The sequence below is a fragment of the Tauraco erythrolophus genome, chromosome 7, assembly GCF_009769465.1.
Source record: "Tauraco erythrolophus isolate bTauEry1 chromosome 7, bTauEry1.pri, whole genome shotgun sequence".
Taxonomy (NCBI): domain Eukaryota; kingdom Metazoa; phylum Chordata; class Aves; order Musophagiformes; family Musophagidae; genus Tauraco; species Tauraco erythrolophus.
This window is the reverse complement of record NC_141471.1, coordinates 11143051-11165991: the sequence shown is the minus strand read 5'-3', so window position 1 is coordinate 11165991 and position 22941 is coordinate 11143051. Positions and strand designations below refer to the sequence as shown.

Sequence of the window (22941 nt, the reverse complement as noted above, 5' to 3'; positions counted from 1 at the left end):
ACATTAATACTCATATTTGCCACACACTGACTTGTACACACAGGACTTCCCGCTATTGCTCTTTAGCTTACAGTGGAAATATTTGTTCACTGTTCTTTAGCACACGACTTTCCATTTTGCTGTATTAAATTTCCAACTTTTTTCTAGTACTTCATTTTCAGTTGATCCAGTTCTGTGGGATATCTAGATACGGCTTACTATTGACAACACCTTAAATCATTAGCAAATTTAATTTTGTCAAAAATGAAAATAATTACTAAAAATAATAAAATAGGACTCCAGCTTCATCTCTGAGGAACTTCACTGCTATTTCCTTTTATCCTCCTATTTACACATCAGCGTTATTTGTCAGGTTCATTTAACCACATTTTGGTCAAACATTTTTCAGTAAGCTCCATCATTTCAATTTTAACTAGCAATTTCCATGGAACTGTATCAAATGCTTTACTGACAGCTATCCAGACTAAATCTAATGTCTTTTCTTTGTGTAGACATTTTAGAATCATAGAATGGTTAGAGTTGGAAGGGACCTCAAAGATCATCCAGTTCCAACCCCCCTGCCATGGGCAGGGAAACCCTCCACTACACCAGGTTGCCCAAAGCCTCATTTTCTTACTTTTTCTTAGTAAAGAAAAGTATTGCATTAAGCTGGTACTGACTCCTCTTGATAAATACTACTTATATTTTATTCTATTTTTCATTTGTCTTCCCTTCTGCACTTACTCTTCTCTACTTTTCTAAAGCCTTGCCTGCCACTCTATCAGTTAAGTTCTGCGGTTTTTGCCTCTAGCGTTTTGTGGCAAAGTCTATCCTTTACTTTAAATTGTAAAAAAAAAAAATATCCTCATAATAACTAACCATTACAAAACCCCTAAAACTGGTGGGAACAATTTTCCTCTCATTGTATCAGAATAAAAAATACTTCAAATTTCCAGAATAAAAAGATTTGATTTCTTCATGCCCAGTAAAAGACGCAAAAATCACTGATCAAACCTGGAGCTTTGTAGGAAATCATAGCTAAAATGACATTAGCCAAGTATTTTCCACTATGCCAGATACCCAAATTATTTATTTTATGCTTAATTTATAAATTTAAAAGACTAGCTACTACTTGACCTATGCATCTGAATGTAAAAAGTACCTATTAATTTAATTTGTTCAATAAGTATTAATGAAAGGACCTGCCTATAATGGAAATAGGAAAAGTAGAATACTCTGGCCAAGAAGTCAGAAAGGTTCATTATACTGAAGGGACTTCCATCACTCTTTTGAAATTACAAAAGACCTAGGGGTCTTATAAATTTGAGGAAGAAATTACAGAATTGCACACTTTACACTAAGTATTATAGACTGCACTCTGTGTCTTTGGTGAACAATGTCCCTGTGCCATATCCTGACTGAAGACTTCACAGTTACAGACATCTCCTTAAACAAGCCATTTAAAAGTCCTGAGCGAAAAGTCTCTTTGTTTTCATGGAATTTCTTCATATTTCTAATCTGCAGAAAGATATTTTTGAGTAGCCAAGTTATTTGCACATTATAGAAAGACCACTCTGAAGAGTTCTTCGTATCAGTATGTTGCTGGTTGGGAATATGTGCTGTTTGGATGCATTTGGTATCCTGATGTTGGTGAGCTGCCGTTTCACAGGCCACTGTAAAAAAGCCATTGGTGCAGCAGTTTGAGCATCATCACTAGAAGATACAATCTCAGCTACAGCCTGCAGCTACTCTCCATGTCTAGAGACAGCAGAGCAGTGTTGGGATGATGAAATGGAAGAGGAAAAAAAGAAAAGGCTGAGGTGACACTTAAGGACAGTCTCTCCTTAGAAAACTTTCCCTCTGCATGGTATTGCTCTTTGTCTAAGAAAGAAGCACAGGGTTCAAGATACTATGTAGACACAAGACGATGAGTAACGACAGCAAAAGTTCGAAATAACTAGGAGGGCTTTTCGAACACCTGCTGGAGCTGCAGATAAAATATATTGATGAGTTTCTTGTGTTTATTCAGAGAATCTGCATTTTACCTTCTTCTCTTCCTGCAGCTACTAGAACATTTGGCGCAGGAAGGTCAACTGTTGACAGTAGCAACACTGTGCTGCTTCTCAAAGGATGGTGGTGTAGCCATATGTCTCCTGAAGCCTGTCCAAGGTCTGAATTGCCATTGCCATAAGCAGGACACATATTGTTTGCCTGGCACCTTCTTTGTTGTGCTTCCATTTGATCATTGAAAGAAGTTCATTAAGATCATCTATGTTAATATACTGATATACTAATATACTGATGCTAAAATTTTGGGGAACTTCAATCTTCTCCAACATAAAAGGTCCAAACTGCACATACATTAAAGCCACAATTCCTTTTTCTTGGAAACCCTCTCTAACGTCTATTTCTATGGCTGATGAAATCTTCCCTGAAGTATTTAGACTGCAGAAAAGAAAAAGCCTAACAAAATGCGGGATAACAGCAGAGAGGGCCTTTGGGAGATTTAGGGATATCTAATGAAGACCTAGCGTCTTTGCTAAGTGTGAAGACTTAGGAAGACCATCTCTTTTGCAGTTAGACTTACTACAGCATTCCCCATAAAGTGAAAGCAAGATATCTCTCTGCAGTCTTGAAATCAGGACTCAAAACACATGAAATAGCTTGAGCAGCTCAAGAGATAGCCACCTTTCAAAGAGGCACGTTGTCTAAGATGGTTTGTATAAGTGCTTTGAGTTTTTCATGTGGTTCAGGTATTTCTGGCAACGGTATGTTATGCTCTGTGTCAGCAATAATTGTTAGATGATTGAAGAAAAGAAAATCTCCTTTTAAACAATGAAAGCAATGGGGTTTTAGTCTTTATACACATCACATGTACATGACTTGTGGATAGAATACAAATTGTCAAAACATCTTGAACTCCACAAACAATTTAAATAAAGAGTCAGCTCAAAGGGGATTGATGTCATTGTTTCAGTACGGAAAGCTGTCAGCGGCTTCTCCATGGGCCTGACCAAAATCACATCAGCGACTTTTGCCAACCCTGTGTATTAGAGGACTCTGAAGAGGCAGATGGCCAGACAGAAGGTACTTGTTGCTTATAACTCTACTGGCACGTACCTTTCTTTGTAGGCAGACTTTTCTAACAGCTGGAATTGAAGCAAATCTTTTGGCTCCTGCATGTGCTGTGGGAGCGGAGAGCTTGCTGTACCTTGGCACTGCTTGCCACTATGTCCATTACCTGCTGCTGAACTTTCCATCTCCACTTTCACTGCCCTCTCTCTAACACTCAGGCTCTGATGATTCAAAACGATATCTGTTTCTATCAAACTGCATTTACTTTTCTGTCACCTCTACTGTGAAGAGGGGATGAATTTCTCTCCGCGTTTGGAATCCTTTTTCTCCATGTCTGTGCACTCCTTCTGTGCCTTGTGGATACCTCCACAAAATCTCTCTCTTTGTTCTTTCCTTTGATACTCTTATGCAGCAAAGAACAGATCAGGTTATGAAGGAATCAAGAAGTCATACAAATTTAGACAGTCAGTGTGGATTTGGTGCCATGTCCAAGAATGGCCTGTCAAATTCAGTCTCCTTTATATATATCTCTATATACCAACAGCTGTTTTAGTTCCCTTATTGTTTTTTCCCCCTCTACATCTGCTACAACAGGGCACTGAACTGTGCTATGTTTAAGTGAAAAGAACTTGAACCACGTTTTCTGGGCTTCACCCATCAATAATTTGTATTCTTTTCAGGCAAAAAAAAAAAAGCACTTAGCTATATCTAAACAAAAATATTAGTATTTGATGCATCTCTTTCATCTAGTGTCTCTTTTATGTCAAAGAGTCACTGGGAATAGCGACAGAAGAAATGGTTTGAGAAATAACTGATGATTTTTCTCTTTGCCTAAAATGCTGATTCATTGAAAACAAAACATCACACAAGTCTGACTCTGGGCAATCTTCTGATAGAAGAGATGCAAGTTCCAGAACTGCTTTGCCAGCTCTGGGGCATGTGGACTGCCTACTACCCGAGATACTAATTTCTGTCATTCCACAGAAGGAATAATGATGACAATTCCCAAGACTGTTTCTACACAGAACGTTAACACTAATTTGTTAATTGGTTTCCCAGGCTACTCAGCTCCAACAGCCTAATAAATCATTTGCTCAAAGAATCAAACACTGGGTTTCGGTGTCTGGCAACTCTTGTGTCCTCAGCTGCTGGGGCAGTCCAGCTGGAGGACAGTCTGCCTGACAGCTCCTCTATGAAGGGACTGCTGTTGGGTTTACTGCTGAAGTGCCTGAAGATCCTTGAAACGTATAAATTTCACTCATGAGAATGATTGCTTTCTTAGCAGGATGCCGGTCATCACAAAATGCAAGAAAACTTCTAAAGAGAGAGAAGACAGAAAAGGATTTTCCAAAGCCTTGCAATAATGATAAGACATCAGAGTCTTGTCAAAGATAAGATTAGAGAAATTCCTTTGAGATTGCTACTTTGGAAAGACCTATAGCTCCTAAGAAATTATGAGGAGCACCCTCAGAATGCATGTGCCAATAACCAGGAGCCCGAAGAGGAACCAGCAACCTTGGGCACTGGTCTCAGGAATCAGGCAGGTTGCTCTGTGCAGTTCTCTATTTCCAAGAGGTTTGACCTGAGAGTCTGCCCAGGACTCAGAGCCAGTGGCACAACCAGGTTCTCCTCCAACCTGGCTGTTTCAGGCACAGGTGGAATTGGGCACTTCAGTCCATATGTTGCATATAGATCAAAGTCAATCCAAAGGGATACTGTTTTCTATTACAAAGAAAATATTTTCATTACTTGATCATATGCCATCCTACAAGAAGTTTTTCCTTCCACATTGATGTTTTCCTCTGCTCTCAGAATGCAGGTTATAACATGACTAATTATGGTTTGTAATATTCCTTTTTAATATCACAAAGGTTATAATCATGTCTTTCTCCTCAAGATATTAAAAGAACTTTTGCAAATGCATTAAAAAATATTAAAATTCTCTTTAGCTTTTTCCCAGAAATGTCGTCGGTTTTGCTTATAGCTGGTTATTTTGGATGGCATAAGGCTATTTAGGAGGGTCTTATGTTGCCCGTTCAGTACCTTTTAATACATAGTACTTAAATTACAGCAGAGTGTAAAGACTACTCTAATTTACTCTCTGAGCTAAAAGCTGTGTTTGCTATAACAAGAGGCATGGGCTAACATGAACGTCACTTAATTATATCTTTTCTATACCTTGTGAGGCAAAAGCAAGCTCTATGCCTGGTGTAAACTGTCAGGCAATAACAGAGTTGCCTTAAGCTGTTGGTACTCTATCGAGACCTTGAAAAAAACGGGAAGATGGAGCAATACAGATCGAGAGGAAGATTTTGTAATACAATTGCTGACCTGCCCAGTGATAAGACTGACCCTGCCAGGGATCGCTTCACATACCCCACATCTGTGTGTGGATTTTTGTGCGTGTCTGGCTTGGGGAAACCGTGCTCGCGTATCTTAATGGATTCGGGGGCAAAAGGCATCCCCGTGCCGGCACCGGTGCGCTGTTGGGGACGGGCACCCAGGCCCCTCTGGATATGTATGCGTGAGAAGAGGGAGCTCCTCCGGCACCCCGAGGCGGACAGAGCGGGGTAAATGCCGTCCGTAGCCCGGGATGCTAGTGGAGCACCTGCGGGGAGCCGGGATTGGCAAGGGGCGTCCCGGCTCTTAACGACTCGCACCTCTTATGGGGGGAGTAACCGCGGTGGGGAGAGGGAGGAGGAGAAAAGGAAGCCGAGGAAAGGGGCTGAGGAGAAGCGGGAGGGAAGGGAGCCGGGGTCTAGAGGAGGAGCTGAGCGCAGAGAGGCGGCGGCGGACAGGGACTCAGTCGGGCTGGGAGCTGACGGCCGCCGGAGCGGCGGGCGGGAGGCGGCCGGGGGCAGGTGCGGGAGCCGCCTACAGCCGCAGGGCGGCGGCCGCCCGCGGGGCGGGGGGCTCGGCTCGGCGACCCGGCAGCGCGGCGGCGGCCCCCGGGCCTTATGGTGCCGCGGTGGGACCCGGCTCCTTCTCGCCGCCTTCGACAGGGGCCCGCGGAGCGGCGCGGGGCAGCGCAGCCCGCCGGCCCCGGCTCTCGGCTGGCATGAGGAACCTGCCGATCCTCCTCCTCTCCCTCTGCTGGAGCCTGGGGCGGGTAAGTCTCCCGCGCTCACGCCCGGCCGCGGCCGCGCCGTCGGGAGCGGGGTAAAACTCGCCCCTCCGGACCGGGTGGGGTGACCCCCACGGCCCTTCTCGCCGCCCCTGTCCTTGAAGTGCCTGTGCGGAAGCCCCCGGGCTGGCGGGTCCCTCGCAGCTTCCCCCGGTCCCCGGAGCGGGAGCCCAGTGGTGGCCGCAGCAGGTGCGGAGACTTCAGCCCCACCGCGCTCACTTCGGGAGGCAAGTGACTCCCGCCGCTCGCGCTTACCGCTGTCCCCGGGCGGGCATCTCGCCGGGAAGGGGGCTCCTGCCTCCGCCGGCACCCCCAGCCCATCTCCTCTCCGGTGCTCCCGGGGCCGGGCCGGAGGAGCAGGCGAGGGGCGCCGCCCCGCACCCCCGGGCGCTCCTCAGGGGCCGGGACGGCTGCGCCCCGACAGGGCAGCACGGGTCGGGCCCGGGCCCCATCCCCGGCGGAGCGGGGCTGGAGGGTGCCGGCCCCGGGGCTTTCGTCGCCGAGTCACTTGTTCCCCGCTATTTTCCCCAGTAGCCCGTGGCCATCACTAGTCTGCGAAGAGTTGTCACAGAGCACTGCCCTGGTACAGTCTAGAGGGTCGTTAGCGGTGATAATATGGGGAAAAAAACCCACATGATTGATTTCTCTTTTAATACATGAAACCGGATAACAACGTGCACAGCATTCAGAATGCTGAAGTCTTCAAATTTAGGACATCTGCTTTTAACATCTTTGTATTTTTAAACGTTTCTTCAGTTGTTTTTAAAAGTCTGTAACGTTGCTGGAAACATGACTTATAAACAATAAAAAAATCTGCCCTCTAAATCTTTCAATTTTTTTGTTACTATAAATGTAAAATAACAAATCGTTTCCACCAAAAGTTGGGAAACCATATCGAAGGTACATGTAAGAATGTTTTCTCAGTCAAACTGCTATTCTGGATGCCTTGAAAACTGTTAAGCCACTGAAAACACAGACTCCTCAGCTGGATTTCCAGCTAACTGTGTACCTTTGCAATGCACAACACAGTCCACGCAGTTCTGTATTCAGTGGTTACAAAAGATAACCTACCCTTGGTAAAGCAGACGGAAAGCTGGATGAGCACAACCCCTGAAAGATGGTGAGGGCCCTCAGAATCCATTTTGGGGTTCTTGACGTGTTTCAGGACATGGTCAGTGCCACGTAGTCTTGAACTCTAAACCTCTTTACCTTAGTGAAGTACATCTGAATGAAATTCGTGTATGTAATAGAACAAAGTATATTACAGTTTGGCCTGCATCCCATATTTGAAAAGTAATGTTGTGTTACCTGTGAGTACAAACAAATTTATGTTCTCAAAGTAACCCCACTATTATATCACTGATACTGAGAAACTTGCAGTTCTTTTGTAAGTATGAGAGAGAGAAGTCACTTACTCGGCAGGTTTCTTACTTGAAGTAGCTGCTTCAATTTACTCCTCAGTTAGTTAACATTTCCATTTGCTGGAACCTACCTTTCCAAGACCCAGTAATTATAATACTTTTTGATAAGTAGATTACTCTCAGTTACGGAATGCTTGCAGCTGGTAAAAAAACCCAACATATTGAAAATCTGTTATGTGAAAGGAAAATGCAATTAAAACCAATATGTATATATGAGATTTTATTTTACATAGGAGCTATCTGGAAAACAGATAATATATAACAAAACACAAGATATTTTCTGTATAATATTGAACTTTCTATTATAAGTGCAAGGAATCCTAATTCATGTTAAGGGTCTCTACAAATTCACTTTAAAAAGAAAAAAAGGTCTGCCCTGAACACATATGATTTCTATAGTCAATATAGAGAAGAGATGGGGAAAAGGAAGTAAGGTTCTGATGTTGTAGACGGTGAAATGAGACAGATTGCTGAGAAGAGACAGATTTTCATGAGTTTTCTTAACCGCTCCTGCTGTTTATGCTTATGGCTGTTACACTGTATTTTTAACAGCTGTGCGAGTGGCTTGCCTGCAAGGAGTCTGCAGAATAACCAGGTTCTCAGTCCTTACTCTGGGTTCTAGATGCCCGGTCTGTGATCACAGCTTGAATAAGTATGGCCATTTTAAAAAACAGTGTCTCACAAATCAGATGCTATTACCAGATTCTGCTATTAAATGTCTCCTAGAAAAAGCAAGAGAGAGAAAAGGTGAGGGAGAAGCTTGGAGACAGACCACCCTTTTCTTGGTGCTACAAGTGTGAGGATGACTGAAGTACTGCATGGTCACATTTTATTTCGCTATGATGTTACTTTATTTGAGGTCAGTCTCACTGTCCCTTCAGCTCCAGTGGTGTTTCCTATTTTGCCATTTGTCACCTACGACAGTCATTTCTCCCATGCAGTCTTGTATGGACTCTGCATGTTTCTCTGTCAGGCTCTGTCTGCCTCTGAGAATTCAACTGACTTCGGTACAACTTCCCTGTGTCTTATTTCTCTCCCCAATACTGCTACATCCTTGTCTCTTCCCATGAACATAAATAACCCTTTGTGAAAACCAAGGAACTGAGGGCAGGGCTATAAATGAGAAAAGGCAATAGTGCTTTCATTTTTAAAGAAGTAGGGTTTTCTTCCTGTGTAGCATTTGCTTCAATCAAATAATCATGCTCTGGGGCTTTCAGGAGGTAAAATATATATGGTGGAAAAGGGAAGAAAAGCAGAATTTACCGTGTCAAAGAGAATGCAGTTTGATCATTTTTCATGTTCTTTGATTCGTAGTAAACTTTCAGCTTCCTAACTTACTACAAAAGCAAAAAGCAAACATGTTTACTTTCCTGCTTAACTCACTGTTTTTCTGGAGGAAATAGTCTCATGAAAGAATATCAGTGGATGCACTAGAAAGTTAAATATTTTATTGTAAATTACAATTTAATTAGCCTTGAAATGCTACAGGAGGGAGCCAGCGAATGCTCTAGTAGATTATTTTAACATTTTGTTTTGAAAAGTCAATGTGTGAGAAGCTAAAACGGGCAATGACTGTTTCTGTAAAATGCCTAGCACATACTTGGGCAAAACTAGTGCCACTTAAAGTTGTGGATTTCATTATTGGTAGTTGCATCCTTTATAATGCATTTTAATTCATGTTTAAAGACCCTGACTTGTTAATTTGACATAGGTGAATGGTGTTCATCCAGAATGCAGATTTCACCTGGAGATTCACAAGGAAGAAACAAGGTGCATGGAACTTCTAAAGAATGCAAAGCCAATGGATTACAAAGGTAAGAAAATACACGCTGTAATGTAGAGACAACTGAAGTATTCAAAATTTTCTCCCTTTACCTTGTTTGATGTTGCGGTTGCCCTATTTGTCTGTACTGTGCTTATAATTTTATGTATTTTAGAATTTATGCAGATTTTGTGTTAAAGGTACAGCTGCAGCAAGCATGTTGTGAGAAGTGTACCAGGTGCTGGTGGGACACTAGATGAGAGCAAATGCATTCTCATCTTTTAAGCTGTTGCTGCCAGTATTTTCTGTCTGGCAGAGAAGGTGCAGGCTGGTGATGACAGGGCCAGCAGAAAAACAGTCTGAGGAAAAGCTGAAAGCGTTGGATCCAAGCATCTCTCTAGCTATGGTTGAAAGTAAAGTACTAGTGGCAGGAATGATCTCTGGATTTCCCAGGCAGGTGATGTTCCAGGCAGAAGATGAGATTTGCACCCAGAGTACTATAGAGTCAATGGCCAATTGTGATTTAATAGAAGAAATAAGGAAGAGGAGATGTAGTTTGTTATTTTTTAATTTTAGATTTTACTAGATTTCCTTGCTACACTTTCATGTGAGTAGAACATAAGATTATGTAAAAATGACATTTTCTGAAGTTCGAGCTGCTCATAAAGCCATTTGTTCAGCAAGCAAAATACGAAGGCAACAGATAAATCCAGGCAGCCAAATGAAAAGCAACTCTGTAGCATTAGTTAGGATAGAACCCGGTTAAAAGTTTTGGGCTTTTTAGGAAAGTTGGGAGGGTGTATTTATTAATTTTCTTTTATTTTTTTAATGACGAAGGTATTAATGTTTTGTAATGAGTTATATGTTTGATATCGTTGACTGGTTGAGCAGAAAGCAGTCTCTACTTACCTATAGGTGGAAAGGTAGAAGCACTTGGCGCGCTTCATTCGTTATTTGCCCAGCACTCCTCTGGTGACATGTAAAATGTTGAAGGGAAGGATGGGCTTTCAGTGCGACTTAGAAAAAGGGAAAGGAAACTTTAGATCTGAAGGCAACTGAACATTTTTCAGTTCAAAATACAATTTTGATTTTTACACAGTAATGTCACATCTAAAACTAATCATTAAATTTCTGTTTTCAAATGATCTTTAAGTGGCTGGAAGTATTTCATTTCAAATTAGTTCTACAAAGCCCTGACCCTCATCGATGTCCTGCCTTTTGATATGGTAGTCCAGGTATGTATTCTCTCAGAATAACTGGACTCCGTGGAATACTACAGCTCTTGCAGTGCAGTTGTTTTCCTTTGGCTGAACAAGGTGATACATAGTGTATTTGCTTTTTCGTGTTCAGTCTGTTTTGAATGTGCTTTGAAGATGATTGTGGTACCTCAGGGAACTGCCATCTGCAGTGCCCTTTGAGCATAAACATGAGTCCCAACTCATACTACTTTCTCCACCTCTTTTCTTGATTTAGATGTGTAACTCCCTCAGTGCATACTCTAATAGCAATTTGTATACAATAAAATAACTAAAAGGATCATCAACAGTTTGTGTTTTACTATAATTTCTCCTTTTGATTAATCCAGATCAGTAATTAGAAAAATTATAATAACAGTGAATAATTTGCATGGATATCTCGCCTAGCAAAGTCTTACTGGAATAATTAATCTACATTTAGATTTTTTTATTTATATGAGTGGTGAAGAGACACGACTATTACATAAATAATACTAGTGTGAAGCCAGATGGAGAAATAATTACTAGCCCAGCTTAATTAATTAAATCTTGAATTAATAAATTCACTATTAGTTATTGTATGGCTTTGAAAGTCAAGCTTTCTTCAAGATCTGCTTTTGTGATCTAGATTCTCAGCTACTCCAAGGGTGTCCTTGTGATGCACACCAGTTTTATTTTGAGTTGCCTAGGGAAAGAAATAAGTTTCATGACAATATTTTCTTCACAGCCTCTTTTCCCTGGAAGAGGGGTGCCTCCTAAAGGCAAACTGCTGTGTGAAAACTTGATGTCTCGGAAGGAGACTGTGTCTGATGGTGTTGATTCAGCCCTGCAGGTAGTGATAAAACAGCAGCAGAAGGATTTACACACTTAATTGAATGCCTGGCTGAAACTAAGGGAATATTCCATTTTGTAGGGGACTGGAATAAAGCTTCTGTGGTAATGAACCCTTAAATCTGTATATTTAGTGTTATAGGAGAATTTATCCTATGCTTTATGTTATAGATACCTTTACCAAGAACCTGTTCAGAAGAGCCTACACAAAATATATGCATTTACATTTCCAAAAACATCCATTCTCTGTGTTCTTATTTTCCTAATAAACTCTCTGTATTCATACAAAGATATAAGCCATATTTTGAACAGAGACTTGCAGATTGTCACAGTGATATTCTGACTGCTGATAAAGAAGAACTACTAATGAAAATTGGCGAACTGGAACAGGTCCAAGTCCTAGCTCCACACCTAAAACTTGTAGTACACTTGAAACATAATTCATTACAATAAATTAACAAAACCTATTTCACTTTTTCCCGAATGGGAGAGATGGTTATACAGCCCATGTCATGCTTTTCTAACTTTAGTATGTGCTACCTGTGTCACAAATGCTATAATGAAATCTAGCGAAGGTCCTGTCTAGAATTTGGAAATAAAAATTCACTGAGATTTTCCACTGGAGATTTGGACCTTCATTATTGAAATTAGTGGGAATTTTTTCCTTAACTTCTTGGGCACCTGAGAAGCCTTCTCACCTCTATGTAACATGCTCTAGAATGTGACTGACATGCACAGCTAAAAATTTGGATTCTCCAAAATTCAGATAGGACAGGCAGTTTCTCCTTTGGCCTAGATGGCAATTATGTGTGGAATACCTTATCTAATACTTCTCAGCTCCCAGTTAGGGAGACATAAAGGAAAGATTTAAAGGCGATTGTGGTGTTGTGTTTTTTTTTTTTTTCTACGTGATAAAATGATGTCATTTTACCTGAGCTGCCTCATAACATGGGCTGAAGAATTTCACTGAGAATTTTTGTAGTGCACCTAAAATCCATGACTATAAGGTCTACGAAGGACTTGCTTGCTTGATGGCTTAATAAAGCAATAGTGTGTTTTGCAAAGAACCTGCATAAATACTCTGTAAATATCCTTTAAACAATGCTAAGGATATATTAAAACCACAGGACTTAGTTTGTCTAAATTCTGCTCGTTTGCCAACGTCATTCTGTTAGACATCCAGACCTCCTGCTTTGGGGATTTTCAGGCATTTGCTCCATTCCAATGGGGCATTACACTCCCTTTAGGGAAGAAAGTCACTCTCCAAAGATCCGTGGCAGAGAGCACTTCCTCTCTGTAGTGCTCTCTAGCAAATCTATTGGTGTATTTTATGCAGACTACATTAGCTTCCATCCACATACGTTTTCTTCTTTCCTCCTATAATTTAACACCCGAGGTATGGATGTGTCTTAGCTGGAATCCTAGGAGAGGATTTTTTTTGCACTCTCATTTTTAGAGGGCAGATTAATTCTACTCTAAATAGCTCATAATAGCTACAGATTTTGAGGTCCATATGGGAAAACACTAATTTATCTTTTACCTACTACCTATGGCTTGTCTTTGTAAAAAAATAGAAAGCTTCCAATAAACGATGATCTCTCTCTTAGATGATCTCTGAGGTCCCTTCCAGCCTATGCCATTCTATGAAACGTGATTGAAAATACATAAAAAATGGCCAACTGCAAATGTCTGTCTTTATTCAGTGTTTAGAATTTTACCTTATTCATTTCTGTTGTTCTTTAAATGAAAAGTGAAATCTTATGGTCAGAAATGTTAGAACTCAATCACTAGACTTTATAACAGAGCTCCTGGTGATGCACGAAAGGAAGTTCCATGATCCCACTATCTCATTTAATTCTGCCTTTAATGCTGCCTTGCATAACTCTAAGCAGCACTGCAGTCTGAACTACTGACTCATTTTACTGAGAAACTAGCTGCAAAAACAAACAAAAACTGATGGAAGACCTTGATGAGATTGGGAGGATTAAGAAAGGGGAAACCTTGAGGAGGTTCACTTTCACTACAACAAAAGGTTCTAAAAGGATCTCATGATGGAAAAATGAAGTCTGAGTGGTTGGGTTTTTTGGTTTGTGGTTTGGTTTTTTTTTTTCATTTTGGACTCAGTGGCTGCACAATTAAATGAGTCTTTTTGCCTCCTGCTTTCCAAAATGTGTTTTTGTGAGACCCATATGCCAGACAACATTTTTGATTTTAGACACGGCATCTTAACTTTGAGAAAGGGATGTAGAAGGAAAGAGAAATCGCTTTGGGAAAGAATTTCATAAACCTCTCAAAGAGAGGCTTCATAATGCAGCTAGTCATGGGAAATTAAAAGACAGGACTACCAAAATTATACTCTCACTTCTTCATAAATTTAAAGCAAGATGAGACAATGTCACTATGTAATCTAATCTCCTGAATTACACTGCCAGTAGAATTTCACTCAGTGATTCCAGCACTGAGCTCATAATTTTGTGGACGAAACAGAGCACATCTTTCTGAAAGCTCTTCAGAATGGTGGGGTGAATGTTCAAATGTTGGACCCATAGCAAGTTGTTCAAAAGTTAATTTATCCAACTAACCTCTGCTGTTAAGGTTATTTCTCCAGTCAGAAAGGTGCCTATTTTGGATTCCAAACCCACACGTACACACACATACGTATCTCTCTCTATCATGCAAAAGAAAGACTGACTGTGAGTATAATTAAGCCAACCTGATGATCACTCAGGTGGAAACTAAGTATGGAGACTTACACAAAATCAGATGAGGCCTTTCTCTTGCTAAGTGAAAGGGAATCTCCTCAAGGTTTCCCCTTTCTTAATCCTCCCAATCTCCTCGCTTCCATCAGTTTTTGTTTGTTTTTGCAGCTAGTTTCTCAGTAAAATGAGTCAGTAGTTCAGACTGCAGCGTTGCTTAGAGTTATGCAAGGCAGCATTAAAGGCAGAATTAAATGAGATAGTGGGATCATGGAACTTCCTTTCGTGCATCACCAGTAGCTCTTGGGAGGACAACTTTAGCTTTCTTGAATCTCTGTGCTGCTGCTTTTCTAGCTGTAGTACAGACATGCTGCTACTTTTGATTCACATATTTTTTTAATGAGGGGAGCTGAGGGGTCTACTTTGAATGTTTGTCTGGTTTTGGCTTCCATTGATTGAAGTATCATCATTAATGACACCACATGAAACTGTCCATCTTTGTGGTGTTGACAAAGTCTGGGCTTTGTGGAAGTTACACTTAGTCATTTGAGGGCAGAAGAGAGGCAGAGCTGGCTAGTCTTTTGGGGAGGCTGGGTGATAGATGGGAAAGAACCTTCAATGAAAGGAGGTATGGGAAGTGTAGTTGAAAGATGAGCAACAGGAAATAAATGGCAAAGACCAAGAAAATGTCCTGATCAGCCTCATTCCAAATCTCACATAATAAAGTTTACTAAGCATGACAATAACAAACATTTTTGCAAAAGAGAGGCAGCATGTGGCCGCAGGTACATTCTACAAATTTGAAAGTCGGAAATTTCTACCCCTCCAAAACATAAATAGAAATTCAGCAGTAGACATTACTAAATGGCATTCATTTCCTTGAAAAAGTGCACAGCCATAAGTGAATTTATCGTGTTTTTCAAAGATTCTGAAAGAAATACTGCCCCACATAGTTTTGTACTTGAGTCTTGATAACGACAGCTGTGGCCATGGCAGTCTACTCTCCATGACACCCAAAGTTCAAATACCATGAGGAGGCAATCTTGAATACCTGAGCACTGAAAGAGTTCCAACTAATACAACAAACTGCATGTGAGTTAGATATAATCCAAACTAACAGAAATATATGGTCCCAATACTTTATACAGACTTGCAATATTTTGTGATGGGTTTTATAAGAACAAGAGATTGATATATAATGGTATTTTACGAAAAATGTACAGCATGTCTAAATTGGAGCAAGATGAAGGTACCTCTTACCTCTTAGACTATACATCTATGAATATCTTTCCAATATAACAGAAAATACTGTTCTTATGATAAGAGTAGAGTGCTGTCCAGTCATCCAAAAAAAATGCTGTTGTCTCCAAAGAACATTTTGATAATTGGAAAGTGGGATTTACTTTGTAGGAAATTTGAATGGAAATGTTTTTTTCTTTTTCAGAGATTTTTTTTTAAAGATTTAGCTGGCAACTTACATATTTCATTACAGTACCCTAAAAATATTTAAATTACATTAAAAAATAAAATTGAGCTCTAGATTTTTGATTCTCTCATAGGAAACTGTTCTTCAGAAAGGAAATAAGGCATTTCTTCTGAAATGTTTTGTGTAGTGAAAAGCCAGTAATCCCCTAGAAGTCTCAGTAGAAGTATTTTTGTCATTCCTGGTAATAGAACTGGCTTTTATGAGCTTATAAACTGCAAACATTCTAGATGAATATGAGATAAACTCTATTGGTTTCATAATTTTGTTTAAGTAGTTAAATCCGATGTATACTGCAGACTTCCAAAAATCTCCTTACTGGATATGAGTAGTTTTTGTTGACCTTTAATTAAGAAAGTTTACATTCTCATCTCCTCAGTATTTCTGAATAACCAGAGCTTGTACCCACTGCACAATTTCACAATGGGGCTTTAGTTCGACATGGGCATATCGGAGCTGCATTTTGACTGTATTGCACCCAGTGTCTTCATTTTCACAGGATCACAGTCCGGCAGCTCCTTGTGGAGGTGGGTTGGAGGCCCCTGGGCAGGCAGGGCTAGCAGGACTGGCAGGGCTGGCAGGGCAGGTGCTGCAGGCAGGACAGGCAGGGTGGGCAAGGCTGTCAGGACAGGCAGGGCTGGCAGGACAGGCGCTGCGGGCAGGACAGGCAGGGCTGGCAGGCAGAACCCATCCCACGCTCAGCCAAAGCACTCAGGGGGAAGCCAGAGGCAGCCTCAGCTCTGGGCATCAGGCACCTCCCTGGGGTAGGGACAGCTGAGGGCATCAGCCCAGGGATGGGGAGTCAGGATCCAGGCTGGTGCAGGGAAGCAGGGCCAGACACAGCCCTGGGATGGCTGGGCAGGGCCAGGCAGGGCGCAGGCAGAGGCAGGCACAAGCACAGGTACAGGCGGGCACAGGCTCCGCTGGGATGCAGCTACGGTCAGGTGCACCCATCGCCGAAGGCCCTGACCTGCGCTGCGATGGGGCCCGGGGTGGGCGAGGGGCGGGTCGGTGCGCTCAGCGCCCTGACAACACTAGGCAGCAAGTAGCTTCAGCAAAGTTGCTGGGAGCAACAGTATTTTTGCTCGTGTCTTACTCCTGTTACTGCTTTCAGCAGTTGCGTTGTGTGTTTGCTTTGCTCCCCGTTCGCTGGCTCGCTCTTTCTCTCGCACCTCCTTTTCCTCTCTTTCTTATTGCTCGCGTGCAAATGCGGAAAGAATGTTGGTCCATGTATGTTCATAAATTCTCACGCGGCCTAAATTACATGCTGCGGCGTTCAGACCTACGGTCTGGAAAACGTTGCCCGTAAGAGGTGAGACTGCTTCTGCTTTGTCAAGTTAAATGCAAAAATCAAAACGTTTCCCAGTTCAAAAAATAAACCCTGGCCCAGATGACAACTTTCTGGCTGATTTTCGAAGCACTCTCGCTTTGTTTCATGTGTCATGCATGCCTGGATAGTTAAAAAATGCTGAACCTCTCTTGGAATTGACGATTTTTTAAATCCAAATGCGAAGTGCCACCTAGTGGTTAATAAATGGATAAAATGTATATATAAACAAAACTTTCCAGTAAAGCGCAGTGTTACACATTTTTATAGATGAGGAAGCACATGTAGGTAAGCAAACTTGTTGCTCGAAGACTGGATCTCAGCAGGATGATGAATGTGGTGGCAATATTTATGTAACCTGAAAAAAATGAGAAACAAAATGTAGTTTATAGTCTGTTACATTTCCCTTCATTATGAAGTATCTACAAATGCATCACAAGCATTCAAATAAAGTAAGTGATCTCATTGAAACTAAGAATAGCATCTGCAATATCATCTGGAGGAACAGGAGGGAAGAGTAGTAGAGGAGTGACACCGTGGCCGCACTTTTGAGCAAGTCTTTGAGCACAGGTTTTCAGGGAAGATCGATTGTTTCCTTGAATAAGCTGCGAATGACACACAAGAAAAATAATGAAAATGAAGAGTTTGAAAAGGGATAGTTATACGTAGGATGCAGAAGCATTCTTCTAGACACCCCAGAAATAGGGATGAAGAACCTGGGTTTTTTTTGCCTTTGCTGTCTTTATTAATAGGTAAAGAAGAAGGCAAAGAGTGTAGTAGTAAAGATGCACAGAAAAAATTGAGGAGCTAAGGCAGATCCAGAGCTGGACTGGTTTTGTATGTGTACATATTACAGTGAAAAGACAAGGACATTTAGAGATTGAGAATTTATTGAAGCAGGATGCAAACATAGAGACAAAATCCATTAGGATAAATGGATTTATCCATTCATTTATCCATAAAAGGATAAAAATGTACATTAAAATACTTTTGGGTACTTAGAATATTTTTTAAAAATATGACAAGTAAAGAAAATTGCAGATATATGAAACAAACATTGGAGAATTTAAGTTTTGCTTAAAATGTGAGATATTTTCTATAGAATTATTGGTAGAATTGTTACTAGAACTAAAACTTAAAACCTTATTTAAAGCTACAAGTAAAAATAGTTTGTATCTTAATTGGTTATTATCCTTTGGAGACACTAGGAAACAGGCTTATATGTGTGGGAGGTGGGTAAAGCTTCCAGAGAGTCAGAGCGTACCTAATGATTTTATGAAATGGCAGCAGTGGTGGATGACAGTCCAAAAATCCTAACACTGAATGTATTAATGACTGGACAGAGAGTAGTAGAGAGTAAGTGACTAGAGAGTAGAATATCAAGCTTGATCCAGTCAGATATTCTATGTGCAGAAGGAGACACATTTAACAGGATTTATTGCACCTTCATTTTCCAACAGCGTAAGTATTTATAGCACTGTGGGCTGCTCTATAGTCACTGTGGAGAAACAGGCAGATATTGGGAGCAATTAATCTGGCCTATTTTCACATGTTTTAGAATGAAGTGAATCATGCTCTGTCACCCTCTGACAATATTGCATATGTTGTTGTTGTTGTAAAAGGATACTATGGTGAGTAAAGATCAGTATCTACTTGAAGACCTGTGAAACTCCACAAGGTCTCCAGTTGTGCCATATGTTGAATTTCCAAGATCAGTGGAAAATTATTTGCTAGTTTCAGTTGTGCACAGTAGAGATATGTTGTTGGGGTGGAAGAAACAAATTGGTGAAAGCATAGTAAGAATGGACTTGTTAATTGTATTCCACCTCTGAATGAAGTCTGTTTTGTTAAGAGAAGAAAAAGATATATTACTGCAATATTGTAAAAAATCTGTAGTAATGGGAGGAAGCGGAAATGAGGAAAGGTGTGAGTTGAAAGCTTAGAAAAGTGTATATTGTTTAACAGTTGTACTTCTAGCAACCCCTGGCAGTGCACCAGTAACACCATCATTTCAGTATTCAGCCCTAGACCAGTTTTCAGAAGCACACTGTAGTCATTCAGTGACTATAAACACCTCCAAGACATTTCAGCAGTTTTCTCAGATTTCCTGTCCAATAATAAATAAACCTGTAAATATACATAAATTGAGGCTTAATGTTCTTCTTGGAATTCTTGTGACAGCCACTCAAGTTTCACTCTCATGATTGTAGATGCATTTGAATGTAGTCTAGATGTACAAAATGCATCTTTTGTGTTACTTCGTCTGTTTGGTACTTTTTCAGACTGCTTAAACTATTCTCTCCTGTGCTGCAGATGCCTGTAAAGTACTAAAATACTGAGGAAAAACTGAGGTAAAAAATACATTCACTGGAAAACATTAGTGACTTGTAATGTTTTGAATGTCTTTCAAAAAGACATTAACAACAACAAAAAAAGCTTGTATACTGATTTCCTTCCTGCAAGATAGCTTTGAGATCTGATACAAATTGTGTTGATTGATTTTGGTGGAAATAGGACCTGAACCTCAGATATTTTGTATAATATTTAATGTAATTGAAGCTTGAATAAGAGTTTTGTGTTTATTGTGGAAAAGGTACTCATGGAGCTCTGAAGTCCACATCAGTGCCTTTTTAGGAAAACCTTAGCCTAGTACATACAGCAGCGTAGCAAAATTTTATAAAGGCCTTTGGACTGTTTGCAGATTACTGTAGCAAATCCACGATCTTACAGAGAGTCTATTGAACAAAAGGAAAAATTTGTGGAAGTCATCAGCTTTTATGAGTGTGTATGAACACTTTCACGACTCATCTCAGCTCTCACTTGTTAGTGGAAATGCCAATAAACTAAAAAGGTCTGAAGTCGCACAAGATGCTAATTATTCTTGTGTACTCCAGGGCTTGTTTGTGCTGGCTCAAGCAGTACCTCCATCAAAGCCAAAGAGTTTCAATTTGTCACTATAGTTCTGAGTGCTGGCAGATGAAGAAAATAGTTTCTTTGTCTTTCTGATTACTTGTGTGTCACGTTGTTGATGTTGTTTCTGGCTTAAAATCAATTGGGAAGGGTGCATGACCTGAATTGGCTGAGTTAAATATTCTGCTACTTTGCCTAAGCGCCGGTGTTGCATCAGAGAGAGATGGATTTTGATCCAGTACTGCAACTCGGGAAGCACCTAAGCATGTGTAAGTTCCATTGACTTCAAAGGGAACAAAGATGACTTGCTCAGATGTAAACTTCTTAAATTATATACAGATGGCCAAGTCAACATCACCTCAGAGATATCATTACTAATGCCAAAAGAAAAACCACAAGTGCTGGATGGAGAAGAAGGCAGTCAGGTGAAACAGAGCATAGATAAAACTCATGAGTTAATTCTTAAAGAAATGTATGAACCAGCTGTATGGGCAGGTACACTAGAAAGGATCAACTCTACATCTCTGACCCATTTTAGGTGTTTCCTTTAGAAATATATTAATTTAAACATGAGTCAGAAGTGCACCCTTAGGTATATGAGGTTTAACCATATACTGTTCTTCATTAGCAAACTGGTAGATCAAGAGAAGCAGTTGTCTGTCTCTATTTGGCTCTTGTAATACTGCATCTCACTAGAGTACTGTGTCCAGTTTTAGGCTCCAGTTTACAGGAAAGCCATTAATCAGCTCAGCAGAGGGCATGGAGATGGCACTGGAATATGCAGCATATGATGATTGACTGATAGCTGTGCTTGTTCAGCTTGAAGAAGAGTGATCTGATTGCTGTCTTGATCTACCTTATAGATGGCTTATAGGGAAGATGAAGCCAGACTCTTCTCAGATGTGAACAGGAAAAAAAAAAAAAAAGAAACAAATAAAAAACACAACAAGAAACAATGGAAGCAACCTGCAGCAAAGGATTTGCATGTGAAAATTCTTCATGGAGGAAGTTCTGTGTGTGCAGGTTGCCCAGAGAGGTTGTGATAGATTGGAGATTCGGAATCTTCAGATCTCTTTGTAGCTTTTTGGTACTTGACTGGAAAAGGCATCGAAGTGAGTACGTGAGGTAATGAACAGCAATGCATTTGTTGCATACCTCTTTGGAGGTTGATACAACACACAAGGCAGTGGAGAATAAGGCATGCCATGTTATCTACCCACACAGATAAACTTTGTGAAGTAGTCCCATTAGTAATCCCTTATTTTTGGCAGCATCTTTCTGAATATAGAACAGATGCTGCTTTTAGAGCTGTATAATCCTAAGAGGAATGAAGAAAGACCCAGTCCCCATGAGCAAGTGACTCCTCTGGAGAATGGCATTTCCTTGGGAAACTGTATAAAGATTACTGTGGAACTGGTGACCAAATGCAGAATTTAGACCGTAATCCTCCTCTCATCTTCATCTCCACACCCTATTCTTGGTACAGAGGGTCCTCCCAACCACGACACACACTTAGATGTCTTCCAAAGGAAGGCAAGGCCCATGAGAATGCTGTGTCACTGGCTCTCCTACATGCTGCAGCTAGGACATACCCCCAGAGACAAATCCAGGTGCTGGTCCTGTAACACACTGTCGTGGGTTAGGCCGAACCCCACACACAGCCGGTCACTCACCCTCCTCCACCCCCAGGAATGAGGGAGAGAATTAAAGGAGAAACGGGAAACCCGTGGGTTGAGATAAGAACAATTTAATACAGATGATTTAATACACAGTGTAGATGCTCACCACCCCCTCGTGTCCGCAGCCTGTCTTGTCCCAAAACTGCAAATCCCGGACGAACGTGAGGTCCCGAAATAGAGAGGGGCAGAGAGAGAGAGAGAGAGTACTCTGAGAGTGGGAGTACTGGGAGAGAGAGAAAAAAAGGCAACAGAGCAACAGTGCAGCAAGCGCAAAAGAGCAAAAGCGGCGAAAGAGCCAAAGTGCAAAAGCCCTTCTGTCCGGCTGCCCCTCGCTTTTATACTGGGCATGACGCTGCATGATACGGAATACTAATTGGCCAGTTTGGCCCTCAGTCTTAAGTTCCACCACAAATCACAAGGGGAATCGTGTCCCCCTTGTCCCAGCTATGCTCCCCCCTTATCCCCCCGTGCTTCTGCACTCCGGCACACTGAAAAGTCCTTGGAGTCTCAAACATCAACTTGCTATCAGCATTCTTCTCAGAGCGAGCCTCTGAGTAAAACCAGAACATGGAGCTCTTCTAGCTGCTAAAAAGAAGAGCTAACTCTGTCCCAGCTAAAACCAGGACACACACTCTTGGGTTCCCTAGTTTATGTGTACTTTGAAAGTAACTTAAACTTAAAAAGTAAGATGTTACTAGACACAAGCTGTCGGAGTTTAATTGCACTAAGATGGTTTACCACAACTATAGAACTTTTAAATGTTCCTGTTTCAGCTTCATTTAACTCAGATGGCTTAATTTTGGGCGTGTCCTCACTAGCACAGAGTAAATGAATTGCTGATACTGTAACTGTTCTGAAGAATTGTATCATAAATGGATGTGAGTAATTCCTAATGCAAGTTTCATGTTCCTTACTGTAAGGAACGAACTGTCCCTTACACTTTTTGATAATCTGATAGAGATAATGCTAGTAGGATAAAAGTTTTGTTTCTCTCTTTAACATTACTTACAAATTTCAGTAGTTGATTATCAGTTGCCTTATTTGAAGACAAAAATATCCTGAATTTTGTACATGGTTTTTGTGGGTTTTTTTTGGAAATAACTCAAACTGAGATAATATGAGTAACATTTCCTTACTTCTTTGTACTCATAATTCTTCCTAAGGCCTATACTCAGAGACCTTCGTAACTCTTTACTTACCTTAGAAGGCATGCATTGTAAGTAGCCTACTTTAAACACACAGAGCGTGCTTGATCCAAGTGTCTGTAGCAGACTGTGGTAAGATTTATGCTCTTTCACAGGATACTGGTTTTGAGCCGCATTATTTATAGAGACATCAGTATGGGCAAAACCGTAACAAGTAGTTACTATCTGCTAGTAACAAGTTATTACTAGTACTACCATAAAACATGCCTGTAAC

The 22941-nt window shown here is 41.0% G+C and overlaps 1 protein-coding gene across 2 annotated transcripts in view; it reads left to right on the top strand.

Annotated features, from left to right (window-relative positions):
* Nucleotides 1-6112: 6112 nt before the first annotated feature.
* Nucleotides 6113-22941, top strand: part of VIPR2 (vasoactive intestinal peptide receptor 2) — a 59237-nt gene continuing 42408 nt past the window's right edge. For both annotated transcript variants that reach the window (XM_086614450.1, XM_086614449.1), the window contains exons 1-2: nt 6113-6163; nt 9311-9413. In XM_086614450.1, coding sequence (XP_086470576.1) covers nt 6113-6163; nt 9311-9413 — 154 coding nt within the window. The remainder of the gene's footprint in view (nt 6164-9310; nt 9414-22941) is intronic.